General features: G+C 39.4%; 1 protein-coding gene across 1 annotated transcript in view; it reads right to left on the bottom strand.

Annotated features, from left to right (window-relative positions):
* Positions 1 to 8,726, bottom strand: part of LOC123233641 — a 33,114-nt gene extending 24,388 nt beyond the window's left edge. Inside the window, exon 1 of the mRNA XM_044659703.1 lies at positions 8,660 to 8,726. Coding sequence (XP_044515638.1) covers positions 8,660 to 8,726 — 67 coding nt within the window. The remainder of the gene's footprint in view (positions 1 to 8,659) is intronic.
* Positions 8,727 to 26,599: the final 17,873 nt, after the last annotated feature.

Here is a 26,599-nt window from a genome sequence, read left to right as displayed (position 1 = left end):
TGTCTTAGAACCAATACACACTATTGATTTTAAGATGGAAGGTAAGGGTTTAAAAAATGTCTTTACAGATAATTGTAAAAAACAAAATATTTTTAAAAATTTTAAAGATTATATGGTATATATGAGATATATATTATATATGACCATGTGTAGCAAGAATGCTGGGTTATGGTTTCAATATCAGGAAAATATATAACATATTATATATGGATATAATATATAGATATAATATGTAATAGGTATATGGTAGATAAAATAGTAATAAAAATAAAAATCATATCATATTCACATACACATATAATATATATGTACAGAAAAGGCTTTTGACAAATCTATAAGGGCTAAAATAGGGATTTTGACAAAATAAAAGAATAGCTTGTTAAAAAAAGACTGTTTAATTTAAGAAAGAAGTACAGATAGAAAGATAGAAAAGAAGAAAGAGAGATTATTAATCTTACACCCTATAAATATACCTAAAATTCCTAATACTACCTAAAATTCTTAATACTACCTCTAACTGTCTTCTGAGGACAGTTTCTTCTGCTTGGCACAACCCAGGTCTAATATAATCTACTCTATAAATTATTCACTAACTACCTAACTCCCTAAAATAAAGGATAGCCACCACTCACTCACCCCTTCAATCAGTTTTTTATAGCAGCCCAACTGGTATCAGCCAACTGATAGCAGATCCTTGCCTATAAGACAGACCTCCTGCCCTCTAGAGATCCCTGAGGCAAAAAGCCCTTTAAAGAATAAAGCCAAAAGCCCTCTCAGTAAGCTCAGGCCCACCTTTATATTCCAGCAACTAAATGCCAACCCACACTATCAGCAACCAACCCCCAATGACCAACTCATGCCCAGCAGCCAACTTCCCCAAAACTGCCAGCCTTAACTGTCAGCAACCGACTCTCCTGTCATCAACTGATGGCCTACAACTGACACTGGTTCAGCAGGGAGCTCCCTAGTTGTTACTTCCTGTCACTGTGGGCTGGTTAATCCCTACACATCTCTATGTAAGAGGACCTCCAGGTCCCCCATTAAATTAAAAAAATTAAAGAATTCCTTTTTATAAAACACAACATTTTTTATGTTAAAAACCCTAAAAAATACTATGTATACTTAATATGGTAATTAGTATCTATCTAAAACCAAAAGATAGCATAATTTGTAATAGAAAAAAATACAAATATTTTCAGTAAGATAAGGGGTAAAGTGAAAATGCCTATTGTCACGCCTATTATTTGATATAGTTCTAGAAATATTTGCTATAACAATAAGGCAAAAAATTTTTGAAGAAATAAGCAAAAGCAAAGAAGAAATAAAATTGTCACCTTGTAGAAAATCTGATGGTTTGCTTAAAGAACCCTTGAAAGTCATTAAAAATTAATTAAAAAAAATAACTTTAGGTAGTATTGTATACTATAACCTCACAAAAATAATAAGAATTTCCATATATAATCAATAAAATCCAAGAGAGTGTATGTAAGTATATATATATATATATATATAGAGAGAGAGAGAGAGAGAGAGAGAGAGAGAGATTCCATTCAAAATAACTTATTGTTTATCCTTCAGTCTCAAAGAGGATCAATGATATCAAAGAATGATATTCTGACATGTGCATGAACAGGATTTAAGTGAAGCAGAGTTGCTCAAAGTTGTGAGCCTCACTCTCTCTTTCAGAGTCATTGAAGCTCAGTGGCAAGACAAAAGTCAGGAGTGATGCTGTCCTGGGATACAGTGATTACTTTGGTACCTTCGATGTCTGACCAAGCTATAAGTGCTTCACACTACTTTAGTCACTTTCATGGCTATTGGAGCAAATTTCTCATCTTCCAATTCTGCCTGGGGGGAAATCTTCATGGTTGGGATAGACATCCTCCTATCGGTTCAAAATAACTATAGAACACATTAACTACCTTGAAGTCCACTTACCAAGACACTGAGAAATTTTATGTATATAAAACCAAAAAACTGTTTGATATATAAAGGAAGATTTATAGTTGAAGAGGAATTGATTGCTTTGGTTGGGCTGTAAAAATATAATAAAAATGATGGTGTGTTGTTTTTCATGTTCCGAACTCCTTATGACCTCATGGACCATACTGTCTGTGGGGCTTTCTTGGCAAAGATACTGGAATGGTTTGCCATTTCTTTCTCCAGTGGATTAAAGCAAACAGAGGTTATGTGTATAAGAAATTAAATTAAGGGCTTGACTAAAATATGTGAGAATTCTAAAATAATATGGTAGTCACTGATTTAAAATATTATAGCTCAAGTCAAAATGACTTTTAATAGTTTTTATTTTCAAAAGGGTGGAAAGAGTGAAAGTAGAGAAATACAAAAAGAGGGTAGAGAAGATGTCTAGCTTATCACACTAAATATTGCTCCAGTGCTGGGCTCAGCCCAGTAGGGTTTGCTAATCCTTGACCCAAGGACCTGGAGTTCCACCCACACGGCCTCCTCCAAGAAGTGAAGGCGTCCCTGAAACTAATCTCTCTCCAGACACCAGGAAAGGAAGGCCAGCCACTCACTCACCCAGGAAGCAGTCCAAGTTCCAAGTTACCTAAAAGAGGCAGGTCAGGAGTGGAGGCTGACTACTAGAAGACTATCTCCAGAAGACTACTTGCAGAAGACTCTCTTGTCAAAGAAGATCAGGACTTTTATAGTTCTTTTTGTCCCTTCCCCTCTTCACAGGGGCCAATCACAGCTTCCAAATTGCCCAGCACTGTCCAGGAGGACAGTGTCTATGGGATTCACACCTCTCATCCTCTGAAGGTATAAACTCTTATCAAAAGGACAAATTCCTTATTGGTTTGAGTTTCTGAGGCTGTGAACTCTTTAAGTAAGTGACTTGTGAATCCTCTTACCTGTTGGCTAACAAAGTGTTAAGTAGGGGTGTTTTCAGTTTTGGTTGATCAATTTAAAAGTTGCTGATGCTAGTCAAAGAAAGTCTGATTCACGATTTACAGGTGACTTGCTCAGAATCACAAAGCTAGTAAGTGACTGAGGATGGATTTGAATTTAGGTCTTCAAGACTCCAGATCTAATGCTCTTTCCACTGAACCATCTAGCTGCCTAAAAATAATAATACTCAGGCTATTTGACCCTGGCCAAGTCTCTTAGCCCTAATTGCCTACTCCTTACCCACCTTTCTGCCTTAAAATTGATACTTAGTGTTGATTCTTAGATGGAAGATAAGGTTTTTAAAGTAATAATGGCACTATCTGAATTGTTTATTCATTGGGATACCAGCCAAATTACCAAAAGAGTACTTTATACAAGACAAAATTTTAACAAAATTCATTGGAGAAGAACAAAAGATCAAGAATCTCAAGGGAAATAAAAAAATTGAGAAAGAAGGGGGCCTACTAGTACTAGATGCCAAACAGTATAAAACAATAATTAGCAAAATAATTTTGTACTAGCTAAAATATAGAAATATTGATTAAAGGAACAGATTAGGTAACTAGACCCAAAAACAATCAACACAGTAGGATAGTGTGAGAAATCCAAGGATACCAACTAATGTGATAAGCAAACACTATTAGATAAATTGCTTAAAAAAAAAGTTGAGAAATCAGGCTTAGGTCAATATCTCACACCATATGCCACAATAAACTTTAGATGAATAGATTTCCTAGATATAAAAAGGTCATATCAGAAACAAATTACTAATGAAAAGAAACCTCTAGCTTTCATAACTGTGTATAGGAGAAGAGCTCTTGACCAAACGAGGGGTAAAAATTATTATAGAAGATAAAATGAACAATTTTGATTGCATACAATTGGAATGATTTTGCACAAACAAACAATGCAATTAGAATAAGGTGGGAAACAGAGATGGGAGTGATAGCAGGACTTAGCAGCACATTTTTCTGATAATGGTTTGAGATTCAAGATATAAGAAAACTAATGAAATTTATAAGGACAAAAGTCATTCCTCAATATTTAAATGATCGGAGGATAGGAATAGGCATTTCTTAAGGGAAAAAAATCTAAGCTATCAAGGACAATATAAAAATTACAAATCACTAATGACAAAAGAAATGCAAATTAAAACGTCACAGAAATTCAAACACACTCATCAGGTTAGCAATGGCAATTTTTAGAGGGGCTGTGGGAGGACAGGCACTCTAATGCTCTATTGGTAGAGCTGTGAAATGGTTCAATCATTTTGGAAAACAATTTGGCACTATTCCCAAAAAGTCACTAAGTTATGCATACCTTTTGACCGAATGCTAGAAGTGATAGGCATATACTTCAAAAAGAAATCAAGGACAGAGAGAAAGGATCCATATGTGCAAAAAAAATTTTTTTTGTTAATAACAGTTTTTGTTGTAGCAAAGTACTAGAAACAAAATAAGTGCCTATCAAACGAAATTGAATAAATCATGGCATGTGAACGTAACTGACTATTATTCATGTAAGAAATGACTAAAGAGATAGATTCAGATAAATCTGGGAAGACTTGTATGAATTGATTCAAGGGATAAAAAGCAGAAGAACAATTTATGTAATGACCACAACATTGTGAAGAAAAACAACTTTGAAAGACTCAGAACTCTAATCAATACAACAACCAATCACAACATCGTAGGTAGAATGACATACATTCTCAGACAAGTCCAATACAAAGCAAAATTTTTTTTCTTCACTATCCTTATTTGTCACAAGGAAGAACTTTTTTGGGGGGAAGGGAGTTCAGGAAGTATAATATAGTGATACAAAAAAAAAAAAGGAGAAAAAAAATAAAGGAATGGCAACAAAACTTTTAAACCCCAGAGTGTAGAAGGAAGTTCAGAAGGGAATTCTGACTAACAGGGCAATGTGGATATTACCATGTTAAATTTATTGAACATTAGAAAGAAATCATATCTATATATCATAGATTTATGGTCTTACATATAATCCTTTTTTCAGGCCATTACATATGAAAATATTTATGGTTTTTTTTGTTTTCTATTTCATAATAATTCAAAAGAAAAAAGGAGGAGTCTTCAAGAGCAGAGAAACCACATAGAAACTCCCCACTGGGGAACCTTCTGAGCAGGTGACTCAACTGGATGTATGTAGCAGGACCATCTAGTAGTAGATGCCAACATGTTGTCTTCTCTGATCTCTACCGAGATCCAAGAGGGCAGGAGAAAATCAAGGCAGAGAGGAGGAAGGAACAGGGAAGAAAGCAGCAGCTGCCTACCAGGAGTGACTGGGGAGGAAAGCCATTCCCTCAACTAAAATACCTCTTGCCCAGACTGGAGGGAAGTTTTTGTTTTGTTTTCAAAAATTTTAAACAAACAAAAAAACTCCAACCTTATCCTTTGGTCTTAAAATAGATACTAAATATCCATTATGAGGCAGAAGAGTGGTAAGGGCTAGGCAATGGGGATTAAGTGACTTGCCCAGAGTCACATAGCTAGAAGTGTCTGAGGTCAAATTTGAACCTAGGACTTCCCACTTCAAAGCTGGTTCTCTATCTCCTGAACCACCTAGTTTCCCCTTATTGATGAGTCAGAGAGGAAAAAACACTGGAAACCTTTTCCCTGGGTTTGATTGCAGCTTTGAGTCAGGGGTCCTGGATTCTAGTCCTAGCTCTGTCACAAAATTATTGTGATATAGGACAAATGCTTTCCCCCCTTAGGACATTAGTTTCTTCACCTATCAAATGAGAGAATCAGGTCCAATGATCCCCAAATCCCCTTTCCAGCTCTAATAGTGTGTATTCTTCTTCCTAAGATCTTTTCAACGCTGTCATCCCAAGTACTATGGCCTCTCTAGCTTGCCAATTCTATAATTCTACAATCCCTTATAGCATTGATTAATGACCTCTTCCACCTGTCACAACACACCATTGGCAGTTCTCGTGTTATCCATCCTTGTAATTTCAGAGTTTTATAGGGCCAATCTCAGAGTGTGTGTGTGTGTGTGTGTGTGTGTGTGTGTGTGTGTGTGTGTGTGTGCACAGTCATGGGATCTTACAACAAGAACTAGAGGAAACCTCAGAGGCCATCTAGATCAACCCCTTCATTTTGCCCATGAGGATACGGAGACCCAGGAGGATAAGCGACTTCTAAAAGGTCAGATAGGCAGTGACAGAGGTAGTATTTAAACCCAAGTCTCTGACTCCAGAGTTAGTGTTCTTTCTGTTAGAACACAAACTGCTGGTGCAGAGATTGGAAGCCAGAAGCCCGGACCAGAGCCTCCAGACAAAGCCAATGCCATCATCTGCACAGTTTACCTTCACCCCGCCCTCCCTCCCCCTTTCCAAACTCCTCTCTTACCTCCATCCTGGCGATACCTTCTAGCACCTATCCCTAAGGAGTCCAGAGGTGGGAGCCACTGTACTCAGTTTCCTAAGGCCATACCTCACTGTATTTTAGAGGTAAGTTGTGCAGACCCAGCCCAAGAGAGAAGTCAGTCCCAGGCCCCAACCCGTTTCTCGATCCTTCCTTTCCTTTTCTCCTTCTGAACTTAGCTCTTATCCTGGTCTCTGCCACAGCTTAGCCACGTCAGGACTCACCAACCCAGGCACAGCTGTTGATCAAGGTCAGCAGAGCCCAGAAACTCAGAGAAAACATGCTGTAACTCTCGGCTCTTGTTTGAAACTCCAAGCGTAGGGCAGCGGGAGAAACGGAAAAAGGAAGTGGGAAAGAGCTGAACTTTGCAAATTAACCCTTTTAAGCTTGATGTGTATCTCCAGGAGAATGGAGATTACTCCAGAGCCCTTGGGAAGATTTTAGGCTTAGTTTCCAATGATTCACAGAGTGACTCTTTGAAGGTTCTTTCCCTATTTACTCAGGGTTTCGTGACCCCCTCACCCCGGCCCCCCCCCATGTGACAAGTTGTTCCTACTTCTCTTCTTTCCACAAGCTAACGAAGCAAACACTTAACTTCTCTGGACCTTAGTTTTTTCCTCTTTAAAATGAAGGGGTTGACCTAGGTGGACTAGGCTTCCCTCTAGCTCAAACCATTCTATATTCTGTGTTTTCAAGCCCCTTAGGATGCTTTCCTGAGAAGTGGGATCGCTTTAGGAGAAATGGGAAGGAGATAAGATTCATCGACAAAATGAAGCTGAGCTGAAAGAAACTTTAGAAATCAAATAATCTATACTCTATATTTTATACATAAAGAAACTAAGGTCCAGATAGAGGATGTTAAAATTATGACCATAAGAAGATCATAGATGTAGAGCTGAAAGAGACTCCAGGAGCCAACTAATTTGATTTTCTCATTTTACAAATGAGGAAACTGTGGCTTAGGGTGTTAAGTAATTTGTCTGAGGTTGTGAAAGTTAACTTCAGAAGTGGAATTTACAAAACTACTACTTAGAGCTGAGATGAGTCCCTCTCAGAATCATGAGATCTAGATTCTAGTCCTGCGTCCGTCCCTTTGAAGGTTTTCATTTGCTCAGTATCGGCAGTGCTAGAAATTTCCCCTTGGTCCTTGCAGAAAGAGTGTTCCTAGCCTGGGAAAAATAGGGGTTGAAAATTTTAAAAATCTAGGCTTATTACAGGCTCAGGACAAAATGTGACAATTGTAGGACATGGCCAGGGCAGCATAGGGGGAACTAGATAAGAAATTGTCTTTTCCCAGTCTCTGTAAAAGATAAGAGAGCTGGCTTATATGGGCTGTCCTTTAATGATAATGAGGGGATGAAAGAGGCTTTTGCCAAGAAGGCTGGAAAGGGAAGAGCCACTCATTTACTCCCTCTTTTGTTTCTCAACATGATTTATATATTTACATTCTTACCTAGGAACTCTCACAGATTCACAAAGCGCCTGGTCCACCCCCTACTTGAGCAGGCTTCCCCGCAGCAATATCACCAAGAGGTTATATTTATTCTGCTTAAAGACCTCATGTGACAGCATCTACTATTAGCCATCTTTCATTTCCTATCCTGCTTTTGCATATCACTCCTTACTTGACCACCATATCTAAACTGCCTTCTCATCTTGGGATAACCTTGAGTTCCTCAAGCCTTTTCACCTTGGGACTTCCCTCTACCTGGCAGCCCCCTCCTTTCATTGATGAAATCCTTCCAGGATCTCCTTTTTGTGGAAAGGCCCAGCCTAGTCATCCTTCAGCTCCTCACCTGGCTCTGCTGCCGACTTTCTGGACTTTGCCATCTGGCCTCTTCATGGGTATTTTATCTCCTCTTTCTGCTTCCCCTTTTAGTTCCTTTTGCTGCATCCTCCTTTACCCACTAGAATGTAATCTCTCTGAGGGTAGAGGTTGTTGCTTTTTGCTTATATTTCTTTCCATAGCTCTTAGCATTGGTGCCTGACATTAGTAAATGCCTAATAAATGCTTTTTGACTTGACCTTTTGAGGCAATTCATTCTACTGTTGGATAGCTTTAATTGTTAGTGTAGCCCAGTTTCCCACCTTGCTGCCAATCAAAGCTACTGTCCAGATTCAGGGAACTCTTTGGGTAACATCTATACAAAACTAGAGCTCATGAGTTTCCATCAGATGCCTCTTTTGATCATACCAAATCAGAGGGCACATTAACTCAAAACAAAGAGATTTAATTAAAGAAAGTAGCAAGACAAATTACAAGGAAAAATTGACACCCCCCCCCCAAACACTCAGGGATACATTCTCCTAATTATTCTCATGCTGCCAGTTGGAGAGGGAATACAGCCTGGAAAACTCACATTCATAGGGTTGCATTCCAGCTGGAAAACCTTCTGCCTCTGAAGCTGCCACCTGCTTCTTCCCCATGGAGCTACTTTTACCTGCTGGACTTCTTTCTCCATTGCTTCTGAATTTCTTGGCTGAGCTATTACTGCCATATGCTGTTTCTCTACTAAAATGCAGTTTCAAGGGGACCACTTCACCAAAGGGGAATGCTTCTAGCCCTTTTATGAGCTATCCTAGAACTCTAAGACTACTACATCTCTTCTGTTAGTCAAGCCCACAGCAACCTCCAGCTAGCACAGCAAAAGTCCCTCAGCTCAAGTTTGATTTTTTTGACAATTTTGTTTCCACCTCAGGGGCAATTTCTCTTAATATTTAAGTTGGGCTAAGGAAGTTCTTTGCAATTCCTCTCATACCTCAGCAGCTAACACTAAGTCATGCAGATTATCTGAACATTTCGCTTAGCAAGACTGAAGAGATAGAACTGTGGATGACTTTTGTCCTGTACTCCTGCCACCCTCCTTCCCTTTCCTTGCAAGAAGCCTAACTCTTCCTGCCTGCAACTTCCACCCATTGTTCCCAGTTATTCTTTCTGGGGTCCAGCAGAATAAATTAAACCTCTCATCTTTATAACAACTGTCAAATTCTTGAAGCTAATGATCATGTCTCCAAGTCCTCTTTTCTCCATGCTATACATCCCTAGTGGGGCGTTCTGGGAAGACTAGTACCTCTGGTGTGAGGGTTTGCCAATCCTTTTTCAGGGTTGCTTTCCTCCTTTAGTGTTCATCTGCCATTCAGCTCCACCTGTGGCTCTAAAAAGCTGTAGCAATCATAGCAGCCACACTTTTGGTAAAGTGTCTAGGTTGAGGGTAGATGATGGGCATCAAACTCATCAGTAAGTTAGGGCAAATTAGTGAGGTATCTATCCCAAGCATGTAAAGACTTCTCCTAGTGAAATAGGTAGTTAAGAATAATTTGTCCCAGCCTTCATGAAAGAAGCACGTACTATGTAGTGCCTAGAGCTTGTTCAGACATCAAAGATATCAAACTACAGCCTGAACCATGACCAGTTGTCTTGACTTCTGTCTTGCCACTGAACTTTGATGACACTGGAAGAGAGAGTGAGGCTGATGACTTTGTACAACTCTGCTTTGCTTAAATCTAATTTATGCATGAATCCAAAGACAGCACCAGTGATGCCATTTTGCCATTTTGGTCCTCTTCAAATATGAAGGGAAAAAACCAACACCCCCAGTGACTCCAATTGATCCTTATATCAAGTAGTATCTAGTCTCTTGAACACCCCATTTGTCTTCTTTTGGATGTGCTCCAGTCTATCATCCTAAAATGTAATCCCTGAACTGGACATGATGGCCAATGTGGGGTTTTACTAGTCCACAGAATGGAGAGACAATCCCCTCCCACCCTCATTGTGGTCACTCTGCTTCCATTTGCCAGGAGAGGGAAGAGAGTAAAAGGCTGTGGTTTAAAGAATAAGAGGCTTCATTCCACAGGGGAGATGCTCTGTCCAGCTCCTGTAGGCTGCTGGAGAAGTGTGGGAGGGCAGCAGCTGATTCTCCATTTCTGGGGAATGGGGTGGCATTTAGGGGGACTGGGTGGATATGAGAGCAGCTGGGATATAGACCATTAGTGGGGAAGTCTGTTGCTATGGGAGCTCTACATTTCTTAAGGCATAGGCCACAGAGTTGAGGGCCAGAAAGGACTTGGGAGGGTATCTGGTCCTACCTCTCATTTTACAGAAAAGGAAACTGAGGCCAGGAGAGGTTTATTGTTTGTCCTTTACTTCAAAGAGGACCAATTACATAAGGGGGGGATAATATGACCTGCACTTCAATTGGATTTGAATGAGGCAGAGCTGCACAAAGTCATCAGCCTCACTCCTTCTTCCACTCTGTCATCCAAGTCCAGAGGCAAGATGAAAATCAGGATGACTGACAATGGCCCAGGCAGCAGGGGATGACCTTGGCATCTTTGATATCTGACCAAGCTCTAAGTACTCCACAGTTCCTGCTCCAGCCGCCTCCATGGTTATTGGAACAAATTGTTCTCATCCTCCCATTCTGCCAAGGACAGTTTTCACGTGCTTAGGGTAGCCTGGGTCCTGACTCACTGAGGGGTTACAGGACTGCCAGTTACCCTTGACCTGGTTTAGTCAGTATACTGAGAAGGTTTTGTACCAGGGTGTGGCCACTGAGCACATCACAGCTTCTTGGAGCTACAGGTGAGAGGAGCTACAGGTGGATGGCAGGTGATCTCCAAAGGGGGATGAGCAGCCTTGAAAAGGATTCCGCAAAGCCCTCACACTGGCACCTGGAGGTATTCGTCTTCCCTGCACCGCCCCCCCCCCATATATCACGCCTCCCCCCTAAGGTAAAGTAGCTTCAGTCCCAAGACCATCCTAGCATTAAGTAGCAGGCTCAAGTCCTCTCACTCCAGATCAGGCAAGCAGTCTTTCCGGGATCCTAAACTGCTGCATCTTGTCTCTTAGTGAATGTCTGGAGGAAGCAGGAGAGATGGACAGATATGGCAGAAGTGGTGGTGTCAGGTACTTACCTTAGATTTTCTTCCCTTTGTACTGTGTGGGGTGTGTTCGTGGGGATTTGTCTAGTTGGGGTGGTCTGTGGGTTGGTTACTCTGGTTACCCCCACTCAGTGCTGAGAGCTAGAAGATCAGCTTGTGTAAAAAGATGTGTGTTGGGAGTGAGGGTGGGGGTGGGTAAGTCATGTCTAACCAACCGACAGGAGCATTCACCTAGAGGTGGCTCCCCACTCCAGTCGCAGGTCACTTTGGGAAGCTTGAAGGGACGCAGGGGGCAGAGAGCCTGAGGGAGCAGTGACCATCGCCCCAGGTGCTGACTTTGAGCTCCCTGCTCCCCTAGACTGGCTGCTTCTCAGGGGCCGCTATCACATCCCAATCCAATTACCAAGGGAGATAGATATGTTCAGGGGATCATTGATTTAGAGCTGGAAGAGGCCTCAGATGTTATGTACAATTCACTTATTTTACAGTGAAGGGAACTGAGATCCAGAGAAGTTAAAGTGGAAACAGTTTCTCCCCCCAGGCTGTGGAACTGGGTTGGGTCTTTGTTAAGAGCTGTGTTAGGAATAATAGGATTAGTAGTGAGCCAAGCAGCCACTTGTCTTTTGGGCAGTAAAGTAATGAAATCAGCTAGTCAGCCACCATGTTTGGAAATAGGTGCTATGCAGCCATGTTGAGTAGCCATTTGGTGGGTCTCTTAGCATCCTTAGGATACCACCCTTCCTGTGATGTGGGAGTTCAGGTCTCCGATTCCACTTCCTGTGTTCCTGTCTTCCCATCAGAGATGTCCCGGGAAGAGACTGGATGATATCAGAAGGGATATATATTGGTTGGCACTACAGGAAGTCACTGTCTCTGGCCAGCCTAGCTAACTGCTAGTGCTCATGTCTGTCTTTGTCTGTCTGTCTGTCTCTCTCCCCCCTCTCTCAGTCTCTGTCTCTGTCTGTCTGTCTGTCTCTCCCCCCTCTCTCTGATTCTGTCTCTGTCTCTCCCTCTCTTCTTTCTCCCTTTCCTTCTGAATGGGATAAAATCTATGTCTTTCTCATAAGAAGTGCTAAATACCTAGATAGGTATAGGTACTTTCTCTTCCTTTTAGGACACTCCCATCCCCAACAAAAACCTCCGCCTTTCACATTTCAAGGGCCTCAGAGGTGGAGTAACTCACAATCCATCAAATTTTATAATCTACAACCTAGTGGGTCTACAACCAATTTTGTAATCTACAACCTAGTAGGTCTATAACCCAATGATTCACTGTCTTTTAACTAGATGTCTAACTCACTTATCTTGTACAACCCAGTGAATTACTTATCTTTTCAAGTAATCTTCTCATATTACTTTTTGAGAGTTAAGTTTGTTCTTGGTAATTTTGCAACATTCACTTGAGTTTGTTTTGTGGTGGTTCTCTCCATTTACATTGTTATATTTACTGCCTAGATTTTTTTTCTTAGCTCTGCTTACTTTAATCTGCCCATAAAACTTTACAGGCTTCTCTGTATTTATCATAATCTATATTTCTTTCAACCCAGTAATACATTCATGAACCACAATTTATTTGGCTTTCCCTAACCCAGCGATGGGCAAACTTTTTGAGAAGGGGTCCAAAGGAAAGGAAATGCTCATCTGTCAGGCTGTTTCTAAGGCAACTCTTTTGAAGTTTCATTGTATCGTATCCTACCCATTGTATTCGTCAGATTAGAAATAATGTCGGGGTGGGGGACAGAACATTTCCACCACCCCCCATCTAGCCCACAGGCTGTAGTTTGCCCATCACTGCCCTAACCAATGAGTATTTACTTTGCTTTCAACTCTTTACTTCTACAAAAAACTATCAATACTTTTGTGTATATTAGATTTTCTTATCAATGGCAAGTTAAGGTGTGAACCAAGTGAAAGAATTTCTGGGTTAAAATATATAGACATTGTATTTACTTTATTTACATAATTCCTAATTGCTTTCTGAGATGGTTGTACTGATTCACAACTCCACCAACAATACACCTGTGTGACCGTTCCCCCTCTAACATTGACTGTTGTCATTTTTTGTTATTTTTGCTAATTTGCAAAGTATGAGGTAAAAACCTCAGCATTATTTTGGTTTTTATTTCTCTTATTATTATTGATTTGGTGCATACTTTCATATGAATGTTAATAGTCTGTAATCCTTTTGCAAATTCTTTGTTCACATTCTTTGACCATTAATCTATTGGAAAATGGCTTTGGTCATGGTGATAGCCAACTTTTACCTGAGAAATTTAATACAAGGATTTCCCCCTTTTTTTGAAGTCCTTCCCTTCTTATCCTAGATGCATTAATTTTGTTTGTACAGAAGCTTTTCAAATTCACATAATCCAAAATCTTTTGTAATTGCTTCTATCCCTTGTTTGGCTAAGAATATATCTCCTAGTGATAGCTGTGAAAGGAATATGATTTGCTTCTCTTCTAATCTTATTATGGTATGTTGTTAAAGTCATATTATTGATGTCTTTTTTTTTTTTAAACTCAGAATTTCTCCCAGCATCCTTTCTCTTTCCCATCCAGAGACCTATTGGATATAATTAAAAAAAAATTTTTTTTTCTTAAGAAAAAGAAGGAAAGGGAGCAGCTAGGTGGCTCAGTGGATTGAGAACCAGATCTACAGATGGGAGGTTCTGGGCTCAAATCTGGCCTCAGACACCTCCTACCTGTGTGATCCTGGTCAAATCATTTAACCCCCATACCTAGCCTTTACTACTCTTCTGCCTTGGAACCAATACATAGTACTGATTCTAAGATGTAAGGTAAGGGTTTTAAAAAAGGAAAAAGAAAAAGAGGGAGAGATCTCATAATATTTATCTATTTATGGTATGATATATATCAAATCAAGTCAGTAAGAATTTATTAAACTCCTACTATATACCAGGCATTGTGCTAAATGTTGGGGATAAAAAGAAAAACCAAAACTAGTCTCACCTCTCATGTACCTCACAGTCTCCTAGGGAAGATAATATGAAAACAACTATGTACAAACAAGATACATTGGAGATAATTTCATAAGGAAGGCACTAGCATTAAGGAGAACTGGGAAAGATGTTTTGTAGGAGGTGGGATTTTCACCAAACCCTCGAAGAAACCAAGGAAACTAGGAGAAAGAGATGAGGAAAGAGGAACTTTTGATTTATTGTGGAATATGACTTAAAATGTTAGTCTAAGCCTAATTTCTGGTAGATTGTATCTCAGTTTTCCTAGCCATTTTAATCAAATAAGAAGGTCTTTCTTAAGTAACATGTTTTTTTTGTTTATCAAGAAGTTACTGAGTTCCATTATTTCTGATTCCTTCTTGTCTAGTCTAATAGTCTCTCCCTCTTTATTTTTTAAACAATACTTGATGATTTTTATGGCTACTGCTTTATAATATTGTTTGAGATCTAGAAGAACTATTCTTCCTTCTGCTCTATCTTTTTCATTATTTCCCAAGATATTCAAGATCTTTCATTTCTCTGAGTGAATTTTGCTTTTATGTTAATGAGTTCTATAAAGGTTCTTTTTAATAATTTGATTAGTATAATATTGAAACTGTAAATTGATTTCAGTCGTATTATGATTTTTATTATGCTGGCATGACCTACCCATGAGCACTAAGTATTTCTTCAACTATTTAAATTGCTCTTTATTTCTTTGAAGAGTACTGTGTAATTGAATCTAGGTAAGTATTTTATATACTTTGGAATACATATCATTAAATACTTTATGTATTTTGTTGTTATTTTGAATGGGATTTTCCCTCTTAGATTTTGTTACTATTGTATAGAAATGCTATTGGTTTTTGAGTTTTTTTTTTTTTGTAACCTTCAATTTTGCTGAAGCAATTGTCTCAATTAGTATTTTTGTTTATTAGGGATTAGCAAAATCACTAGGATTTTCTTTCTTTTGAAAAAACCCTTACCTTCCTTCTTAGAATCAATTCTGTGTATTGGTTCTAAGAAGAAGTGCAATAAGAGCTAGGCAATTGGGGTTAAATGACTTGCCTAGGGTCACACAGCTAGGAAGTGTCCCAGATTATATTTGAACTCAGGACCTTCTGTCTCTAGGCCTGGCTCTCAATCCCCAGAGCCACCTAGCTGCCTCCATTGCTAGGATTTTCTAAATAAATGATTATGCCATCAGCAACCAAGGATAGTTTTGTCTCTTCTTTTCTATACCTCTGCTTTCTCCTTTTAGGCAAGTTGTGATGAGGTCCTGAATGAGAATAGTGGCTGCCCAAGTCTAGAAGGAGGGAGAATGGAAGAAATGTAAAGGTAGAATTCTCAAATCTTGACAAATGATTAGATGTCTGGGGGAGGGAAGTGAAGGGGAATACAGAGTGGAGGATGATACCTCAGTTGTGATCCTTCTTTATTGGAAGGATGTCTCTGAGATAAATTGGGCAGTGTGTGTGTGTATGTGTATGTGTGTGTGTGTTAAGAAGAAATAAAATAAGCTTTGTTTTGGATGTGCTGAAGTTGAAATGCCTAAGGGATATTTAGTTCAAAATGTCATTGCTCAGGCACTAAGAACTGGGCATCAGTCCCCCTTGGGGGCCATGTCTGCACTCACAGAGCCAGCATGAGAATGTGCAAGGATTCTAACTCCAAGGGGCTGGGGCTGAGCCTACTAGTTAGATCACTAAGGAAATACCACCTCCATCTACTTCCCTAGGCATATTAACCATAAAGACCCTCCCCCAATCAGAATGCCCATCCCAGAATGCCCAACTCCTTCTCTCTCCTTTGTTCCATCTAGCTCATTTTCTGGGCTGTTGTGAACTTTGTGCTTGACTTACCCTACCCTGGGATTTTTAGGCAGCTACTACTTAATCAAAGTATCCTTTATTCCCCAGAACTAGCCTGGGTTTATTTCCTTCTCTTCTTGAAGACTCAAGTTTTTTGGTTAAGAGGAGTCTGGGTTCCACTGAGGAGCCCCAGGCCCCAGGCCCTAGTTGTTTCTTATTGCTTTGGGATTAGTCTAGATTAGCAGGGGTAGTGGGGTCAGGGTATATCTTTAGAACCCATCCAATCTACAAGACAGATCTCAACTGGCCTGTTCTAACATGCAGGAGCAACACACTGCCTTTCTCTAAGCAAAGGGGCCAGCTGGGTTGCTCAGTGGATAGAGAACCAAGCCTAGAGACAGGATCCTAGTTTCAAATCTGGCCTCAGACATTTCCTAGCTGTATGACCCTGGGCAAGTCACTTAATCCCCATTGCCTAGCCCTTACCACTCTTTTGCCTTGGAATCTATATATGGTATTGAATCTAAGGTGGAAGGGTTTAAAACAACAACAACAAACTAGCTAAGCATGATCTGAACCAGAGAGAGTTTAAGCCGACCCACATCTTAAAGCTACAAGATGGTGCAATGGATAGAGCCTGGAGTCAGAATAGATCTGAGTTCAAATGTGGCCCTCAGGAGGCAGCTGGGTAGCTCAGTGGATTGAGAGCCAGGCCTAGAGCCGGGAGGTCCTAGGTTCAAGTCTGGCCTCAGACACTTCCCAGCCATGTGGCCCTGGGCAAGTCACTTGACCCCCATTGCCTAGCCCTTACCACTCTTCTGCCTTGGAGCCAATACACAGTATTGACTCGGAGATGGAAGGTGAGGGTTTAAAAAAATGTGGCCTTAGACACTAACTATATGACTCTGAGCAAGTCACTTAACCCCTATTTGTCTCAGTTCCTCATCTATAAAATGGGAATACTTTGGAGAAGGAAATAGCAAACTGCCCTATAAATCTGAGTATATCCATAATTTCCATTTCCTTCAAAGATATGAGCAACAGGGGGCTGCACAGGTCGATAGTCTTCTCATACTACAGGTTGAGGATGAGACAAGCCTCTTGCGGGAAAGCTATTCTATGTGTCAGACCAAGAGTAATAATTGCCTCCTTAGAAATCAGCAAACTGAGGCAGCCAGGTGGCTTAGTGGATAAACCAACAGTCCCGGAGTTGAAAAGAGCTGGGTTCAAATCTGGCCTCAGACATTTCCTAGCAATGTGACCCTGGGCAAGTCACTTATTCCCTAATTGCCTAGCTCTTGCCTCTCCTCTATCTTAGAACTGAGACTAAGATGATATAATAATAAGACAATAATACTAAGGGTTTAAAAGAAATGAGCAAACTACCTGGATTATAATATCTTCCTCTTATCTGAGTCAATTCCTCTTACTAAGAACGTTTGTATTTAAAGTGGGCCTGAGATCAGGCCAGGCCCATACAATGCAATAAGCCTTGTATGTAATAATAGATTCCTTCTGCTACAATTTTCCTGAGCCTGTCTGATTTCTTTAGAGTGAAACCCTAATGAAGAATTTTCTTTCAACACCAGTATCTCTGCCAAGAAAACCCCATGGACAAGTACATTTGGTCAGGAAGAGTCATACACGATTGAATGACTGAACTACAACCATAACAAACCTAAGAAAATATAGAGGAATTGTGGTGCTACTTAGAAAGTCTTTCTGGTACATTTTGTAGGGCCACTTTCCCTCTCTGAGTATCCCCTCCCAGAAAGGGTATTTTAATACTCCCTAAACAAAAAAAATCTTGAATTATGAAATGGGATCAGACTGACACTCCCAGGTTCCAGGCAAGCAATCTTCTTTTAGAGTTGATAGTTAATATCTTAAATGATGCAGAAGAGAAACTCTGAGATTCTGTATCCCTTTTGGATTTTGAAAACAAAGTTGCATTGAAAATAACAAACAAACCCTGAAACACAGCCCTCAGACTTTGCCTCTTTGTCTTTTATTAATTCATTCATCTATCTGGGAAAATGTGGGTTGGAAAACTGGGGAAGAGGCATTTGGTAATTATTTAGGCACATTATGAAGGCAAAAAGCCTTCACATGACTTAAAGTCATGTGACTTTAATTCTAATCTATAATATAATTCTAACTTCACAGTTAGATTAGAATCAAGGGGCATAGGGAAGATGTGCCATAAACAAAAGGAAGACACGTAAGAAAACTGCAAGCCTGGTGACCAGGAAGTTAAGTCCAAAATTATAATAATAATAATAAAAAGTAAGCTGCTGGACATTAGCTAAGGAGGCCTTTTCTAAAAAGCCTGGTTGGTGCTTGGGGCTAAGGATTTCTGTTGGATCCCGAGGCCTAGACAAGACTCTAAAGCAGGGGTATGTGTATGTGTACATATGTGTACACATATATGTAAATCATTCATTTAAAAAGTTCATTTATTTTTTACATTTTATTTTTTTAAATGTTGGGGTCCAAATTCCTTCTCTCTCCAGTTCCTCCCCAACCGACTGAGAAGACAAGTAATATGATACTCCTTATACATGTGAAGTCATGTAAAACATATTTCCATATTAATCGTGTTGGGGAATAAAAGGCAAGAAAAATAAAGTGAAAAAATAAGCTTCAATTTGCCCTGAGAGTCTATTCGTTCTCTCTCTGGAAATATATAGCATTTTTCATCATGAGTCCTTTGGAATTGTCATGGATCAGTGTATTGATCTGAGTAACTAAGTCTTTGATCATCGTTACAATATTAGAAAGCAGGGACTTTTCACTTTTGTGTGTGTTGTGGGCCTCTCTGGCAGTCTGGTAAATGGCTAGACCCCTACTCAGAATAATATTTTTAAATGCATAAAATAAAATACATAGACTTATCAGAGAAACCAATCATATTGTAACAAAGGTATACTTCCCCCCCCCCCCCCATCCAAGTATAAGTATCCTCGGAAATCTCTTCATGATTCTAGGTTAAGAACCCTTACTCTCAATGGAATGAGACATGGGCAACTTTTTGTTGACCCGAGGCAAGCACAATTAAAAAGCCCCTGGCTTTGAATTAAGAACATAACAGCTTCAACCTCTCTTGTGAGGAAGAAGCACGAATTTCAGCAGAACCACAAGTTGGAAACAGAGCAGTATCCAGTCCCAGTTAAGCAACCAGTGGAGCAGCATCTGGCAGAAGATGGGTCCAACAAGGGCCAAGTGTCTGATAGACAATTTGTTCAGCAGAGCAGTGACCAATACACACCGCCTGGACAGCAGAGCAGAATCCAGAGGGAACCCTAGAAATAGCACCGCATATATCTAGATATCCATCGGTCAGTATGTCGTTGTTCTTGTCTGACTCTTCATGATCCCATGGATCATACTGCCCATGGGATCTTCTTGGCAAAGATACAGCAGTGCTTTGCTAATTCCTTCTCCAGTGGATGGAGAAGTTAGGTGACTTGCCCTGGGGACACAGCTTGTAAGCACTTGAGGTCAAATTTGAACTTGGGTCTTCCTGGCCCCAGGCCTAGAGCTCTATCCACTGAGCCATCTAGCTGCCCCTATCATTCAGTATAGCACCGTCCATAGAGCAGTGTCTGGTAAAGACTTGTTTTCTGTTGTTGTCCTTCATACTCAAAGAAGACCAAAATGGCAGCACTATTTCGGGATCAAGGTACAAGTGTGTCAGTACCTGTGGCTGTGATTGATCAGACCAATACAAGCTCTGAAGGCTCTACCACAGCTTGGGCACAAATGACCCAGATGAATGTGTGGAATGGGGATGTCTAAATCTGCATATTTCAGGTTTCTTTGGAGCTACTGCAATTCTGCTTTGCTTATAGAGCAATGCCCCTTCTTTGTTGTGGGCACGTCATGCTAGATGGTGTTAGGTCAGCATCTCCAGTGTCTCAGAATTGATACCGAAGTTCTTCAGAGAGACCTTGAAAATGTCCTTGCATCATTTCTTCTGACCTCAAAGTGAGCACTTGCCTTGTAAAATAGTCTTTTAGGCAAACATGTTTAACATTCAAACAATGTAGCCAGCCCATTGGAACTGCATTCTCTGCAGTAGAGTTTGAATGCTTGGCAGTTCAGTTGGGAAAAGGACCTTAGTTTCCAAACCTTATCTTGTCAGGTGATCTTCAAAAATCTTCCTAACATGATTTGAATGAAAGCAATTCAGTTTCCTTGCATAGGCACTGGTATGCTGGCCAGGTATCACAGGCACACAGCAATGAGGTCAGCACACCTGCTCTGTAGACCTTCGGTTTGGTAGGCAGTTTAATACCTCTTCTGTCTCATGCTTTCCTTCAGAGCCTTCTAAATACCAAGCTAGCTCTGGCAAAGCATGTGTCGATGCCATGTGGACATTCCTGGAAAGTAAGTATACTGCCAAGGTAAGTGAATTTATCCACAGCATTCTCAATTTTTCTATTTGCTGAAACTAATAGTTCCACATATGAATAGTGTAGTGTAGTTCTTGCTGGTGGGGAATCTCTGTTTTCTTCATATTAATTATTAGACCAAAATTAACATAAGCACCAAACAATCAATCCTTACCCTACTGCTTCTTAGTCTCAGAGGCTACCCTGAGCACATAATCATCTCCAAACAAAACATTATGTACCAGCTCTCCTTCCACTTTAGTTTTGGCTTGTGGCCTTTTCAAATTGAATAATTTGCCATCAATATAATAGTGGACCTTGATGCCATTTTCTTCCTCATTGAAGGTATCTAACAACATTGCTGAAAACATCATGCTAAAAAACATGGGAGCAAGCACAAAGCTCTGCTTCACTCTGTTGGTGACTGAGAAGCTCAAGAACATTGTCCATAATCTAGAAGCCAAGTAGGTATATAATATAAATGAACTTCTGGCAACCAAATTTTGCCATAATATTTCATAAGCCCCCATGCCTGATGGTATCAAAGGTCTTGGTCAAATAGAAGAACATTATATACAGACCACTATTCTGCGCCTGTCATTGCTCCTGGAGTTCTCAGGCAGTAAGCACTATATCTATATATCTATATCTATATATATATATAGATAGATATAGATAGATATAGATATAGATAGATAGATAGATATAGAGATATAGAGATATAGATATAGATATATAGATAGATAGAGAGAGATATAGAGATATAGAGATATAGATATATATATATAGATAGATAGATAGATAGATATCTCTATCTCTATCTCTATCTCTATCTCTATCTCTATCTCTATCTCTATCTCTATATCTATATCTATATATATATTAACTGTTCCTTGGTTCTTTCTGAAGCCATACTGGCTCTTGGGTAGATAGTCATCTTCTAGGTGAAAGATCAGTCTACTAAGGAGGACTCTAGCAAAACTCTTACTAGTAGTAACCAAGAGAGAGACATCCCACCCCCTTCCTGTGATTGTCATAGGACAATATATTTTCTTTTCTTTTTAGAAATGAACAGTGGAGGCATCCTTGATCTACTGAGGGATGACCTATTCTTGTCATATAATCTGGAGGATTTCAGTCCTTTTTTTTGTGAACCGTAGATCCCTGCCTTGTAACTCTCTGCTGAAATGGAATAAGCACCAGGCTCTTTGCCACACAAAAAGAGCATAATGACATTCAGAACTCCTTCATCTAGAAGTCCATCTAGAGAGAGAATAACTCTACCCAAGATAAAGGGCCACTGGTTCCAGTATTAGTGGATAATGGTCTATTGAGAATACTATGGAAATTTTAGCTCATCTCTCTAGGATTATGTACTTATCACTGATCAGCGTGGCTCCATCAGAATTGAGTAATTGAGATGCACTATAGGTCTTTGGCCCATAAATAGTCTTTAGGGTCTTGTAGAAGTATTTTGGGTTGTTACTATCAGCATAAAACTGAATTTCATCTGCCTTCTTACTGAGCCAACAATTCTACATCTCTCTAAGTTTTGCTTACACTTTATTTTTGAGAGAGTTAAATGCTGTCTTCTTAGAGCTAGACAAACTATCCTGCTGGTAAAGCCTGCAGAATTCTCATTTTTCATTTAGTAGTTCCTGAATTTCCCCATCATTTTCATCAAACCATTTCTGACATTTATGAGTATTCTGGCTTAGATGAGTAAATACAGTGTATACCAAATCTCTGAAAACTACCAGCTTCTTTTCTGTTTCACTGTTGCCAACCATGTGTCAGCTCAGCTTTCTCTCTATGTCAGCAACAGTTCACACATGGAGAAGCACTCTAATCTGTTGATGTTAAGTCTTCTGGTAGTCATTCTGCCTTGGGGCTGCCACTTTTATTGAAAGTGAATGTTTTGTTTGGAGAGGATAAGTCTATGATCAGTCCAGCACACTATACCACACATTGCCTCTGTCATTTTTACATCCTCTATCTAGCTCTAATGTTTGCTGTGAGGGTACATCCACAAAGTTTTGTTATGTTTAGGTAAATGGAAGACAATGTTAGTGATAAGAAGGTCATGAAGATGCACAAGTCTTTAGTAGTAAGTGAACATTACTGTGACTATTTCTAACTCCATTCCTTCCAAAGACTCCCTGTATAAAAAATAATCTAATTAAGCAACATCAGTTTAATCTTCATTGTTTTATGCCTCTGTATAATTATATGATCTCTGCATGTAATTCCATTAGAAAATCAGTACTTTAAGGGGGCAGCTGGGTGGCTCAGTGAATTGGGAGGCAGGCCTAGAGATGGGAGGTCCTGGGTTCAAATATGGCCTCAGATACTTCCTAGCTGTGTGACCTTGGGCAAGTCACTTAAACCCCATTGCTTAGCTCTTACCGCTCTTCTGTCTTAGAATCAATATTAAGTATTGGTTCTAAGACAGAAGGTAAGGATTAAAAAAAAAGAAGATAATCATTATTTTAGTGACAAGTTGTAAGGAAGTCAGGAGTCCCTTGGGTGTGTGAGCAACCTTTTTAAGGACCACACCATTCACCTCCTGGTATGAGGAAAAGACTAGAAAAGGTAAATTGTCTGATTTACCCAATGTAACTCCAGCTTGCTGAATCCTTTTCAGAGCTGTTCCTCCACCTTTGGTATCTACCTGTCACTCACCTCTTACTTGTACTTCCAAAAAGTCAAAGTATGAACAGTGGCCATACCCCAGTAAAACCATCTCAGCAGACAGGTTAAACAGGGTGAGGATAACTGACAGGCCTCAAACTCATCAGTGAATTAGGGGGTTGTCCACCTCAATCACAAGAAGACTTTCTTTGACAGAGTGGGAAGAGTAGAACAATTTTTTTCTAATGGCCATGAAGGCAGCTGAAGCAGGTACTTTGGAACTCTTAGAGCTTGGTTAGACATCAAAGAAGCCAAGGCCATCCATTGCATCCTGGGCCAGCACCAGTCACCTTGACTTTTGTCTTGCCAGTAGACTCTGTGGATTCTGAAAGAAAGGCACAACTCTGCACTTAAATCCAACTCACATACAAGTCAAGACATTACCTCTGTGATTCATTGGTCCTTTTTGAAAACAAAGGACAAACAATGTGAATGTATAGATGAGGAGGAGGATGGCAAAGATTTGGATTAACAGAAGGCTATCTTAGGTGTTCCATACCCTCCAGAAGGAGACTGTTTTTAAGACTTGGCCAGATTTAGTTTCTTTTTTCATAAGAAACTAGGAAGGTTTATTATGGTGACCAACATGGCTAGCTTCCTCCTGGGGAAACCATGCTTGCCTAGAGTGGTTAGACAGTCATGTGGAAGGTAAACAATATGATATAAGTTATTCCAGTGTTATCATGTAATACAGATTTTTACATTCCTCATATTATGAAAGAAGACATATATTGTACATGCTAGAAAAAACTCATGAAAGCTATAAAGTGAGAAATACTACATAGAACCTATATTATTTCCATTGTATCACATTGTCTCCTATTTAGTTCTATGCTTTCTCACAATTTATGAAAAGTCCTGTGGCTCATATAGTCAACCTGACTCCAATAAAACTTTATTTTTTAGGCCACTAGGATAAAAAGTTAAGTAGTCACTTGGGAAAAATCTTTGTATCCAGGTTATTTGATAAGGGTCTGGTCATTGAGATATATAAGGAATCAAGGTAAACATGTAGGTCCAAAAGTTATCAGGAACAAATAGTTCTCCAAAGAATTGCAAACTATTAGAAACTATATGAAAGAATGTTCCAGGTCACTAATGATGTTCTAAGTTGCTAAAGAGAAATACATATCAAAGCAGTTCTGAAATTTTACCATATACTCAGGCAATTGGCAAGATGACAGGAATAGTCAATTTTGGAGATATTTTGGAAAAATAAGACACACACACATTGTTGGTGGAGTGGGAAATTGGCCCAACCATTATGGAAAACAACTTATGCAAAGAAAGTGACTAAAATATCCATACCTTTTGACTTAGAGATTCTACTGCTAGACATTTACTTTCAAGGAAGTCAGAAGGATTCTACAGACACTAAAAATTTCATAGCAGCAAAAAACTGGAAATAAAGTAAAAGACCATTGCCTGGGGAATAGATTAAAGGCAAATAAATAGAATAGAATAGCATAGAATAGAATAGAATAGAATAGAATAGAATAGAATAGAATACTACAGAAAAATGTGAGACTTACATGAGGTGATGCAGAGCAAAACAAACAGAACCAGGAAAAAACACAGTGGCCTGAATCAGATTAAATTAGGAAATGATTAACAAAATTTTAAGAATCCAACACAACATAGATAATGTTAATTTGTAGTTTTCTATGTCATTAAGTGGGCAACTAGGTGGAACAGTGGATAGAGCACTGATCTAGAGTCAGAAAAACATCTTCCAGAGTTTAAATCTGACCTCAGAAACTTACTAGCTTCAGTTTATTCACATGTAAAATGAGCTGGAGAAGGAAATGGCAAAATATTTTAGTATCTTTACCAAGAATACCCCAAATGGGGTCAGAAAGGGTTGGAGATGACCAAAAACTGAGCAACAACAATTACAACAATATCAATATGTAACCCGCAGGAATGTTTTATGAGTTAATGAGTTAACTCCACTGCTATAAAATGACAACAAAACAAATAGAAATAACCCGGAGAAGTCAATCAAAATAAAATGGTGTGAAATTACAAGGATGAAAATGATATGGCCTGAAGAAGAGATGTGAGAACATACTTTCCTCTCTCTTTTGCAGAAATGGGAAACTATAGGTGTCACACGCTAGACAGACAGACAGACAGACAGAAAGATAGCTTTTGTTAAATGCTTACTATACTCTAGACTCTGTGCTGAGTTCTGGGGGAACAGATATATGCAAGCAAAATGTTTTTTTCCCTCAACGAACTTATATTCCAATGGTTCGATACTATATAACATATAAAAGTATGCTATAAAATACAGGGAAGTGGTAGAGTAGGAGGAAGTTGAAGGTGTATTACACATCAACGAGATAAGGACAAAAGCTCACTTACTAGAATGGGGGAGCCAGGAGTAGAGTCCAAGTTTGAGGTGGGGTGGAAATGATCTGAGAATAGGAATGTAGTAAAAAGATAGTAGAAAATCTCCTCTGCAACACCACATTAAATATAATGTTGACCTGGATGTGGTTAGTTTTGCTGAACTTTTTTTTCTCTTTTAAATTTTTTTATTTTTGAGTGGCTCCCTAAGAGGGGGAAGAAGATGAAATATAATGGGAAATGGAAATGATATTAAAATACTAATAAAGATTTTAAAATCTTATTTTATACAGCTCCTTGTGCCAAAATAGAACCTTCTATTCACTGTACACAATCTGTGTTCCTTACCTCCAAGACTTTGCTCTTGCTATATTCCTCCACTGAGAATGGCTTCCCAAACCCTGTCTCTATTTACTGACAACCTATCCATCCTTCAAGGACCAAGTCCAATGCTACCCCCTCCCAAGATCCTTCCCAAATAGTCCCAAATGGAAATGAGTAGTCTCTTTTTAATTTTCATATAGTACTCTTTACTCTTTGTATATGTCATATACATATTTTAAAATTGCTTTTAAATCTCTGACCTTTCACAATGCAGTTATCTCTTCTTTCCATACCACCTGAACCATCTTTTATAATAAAAAAAAATGAAAAGGGGGGGGGAATCAATAATCATAAATTGTGAGATAAATAACAATATATAAAAATAAATAAAAAATAAACATTTGCTAAGTGCCTATGTGCCAATCATCATGAGCACTAGTGATACGAATGAGAAAAAGAAAGAAAATCTCTGACCTCAAAGAGTTTATAATGGCAGGGAAGGAAGACACCAACAAAAGGAAAGGGAATCTTCCTGGGGCTCAATGCAGTTGGAGGAAAATTGCAGAATTGGCTAGAAAATTCTGAGTTCTCTATAAAGGGAGGTTTTTGTGACTCTGCCCTCTAGCTCTCCAGAGGAGAGGGCACTGAGAGTACTGAGGAAGTGTTGAGTCCCAAAACTAAAGCCATTTGCAAGATGATATTTCTGTTGATGAGCTTATCCTGAGAGAGGCGTGATACTCCTGAAGTCAAAACCATGCAGAGAAACCAAGGGAAGTGAGCAGAACTAACCAACATGACCTCAACCCTGACATCAGATTCAGAATTCCCAAACATAGTCTCTTACCTCTGCAAAGAAGCTTGGCAGGAGATAAATTTTTTCTTTGGGA

The sequence above is a fragment of the Gracilinanus agilis genome, chromosome 2 (genome assembly GCF_016433145.1).
Source record: "Gracilinanus agilis isolate LMUSP501 chromosome 2, AgileGrace, whole genome shotgun sequence".
Classification (NCBI taxonomy): domain Eukaryota; kingdom Metazoa; phylum Chordata; class Mammalia; order Didelphimorphia; family Didelphidae; genus Gracilinanus; species Gracilinanus agilis.
This window is presented reverse-complemented; position numbering and strand designations above follow the sequence as displayed.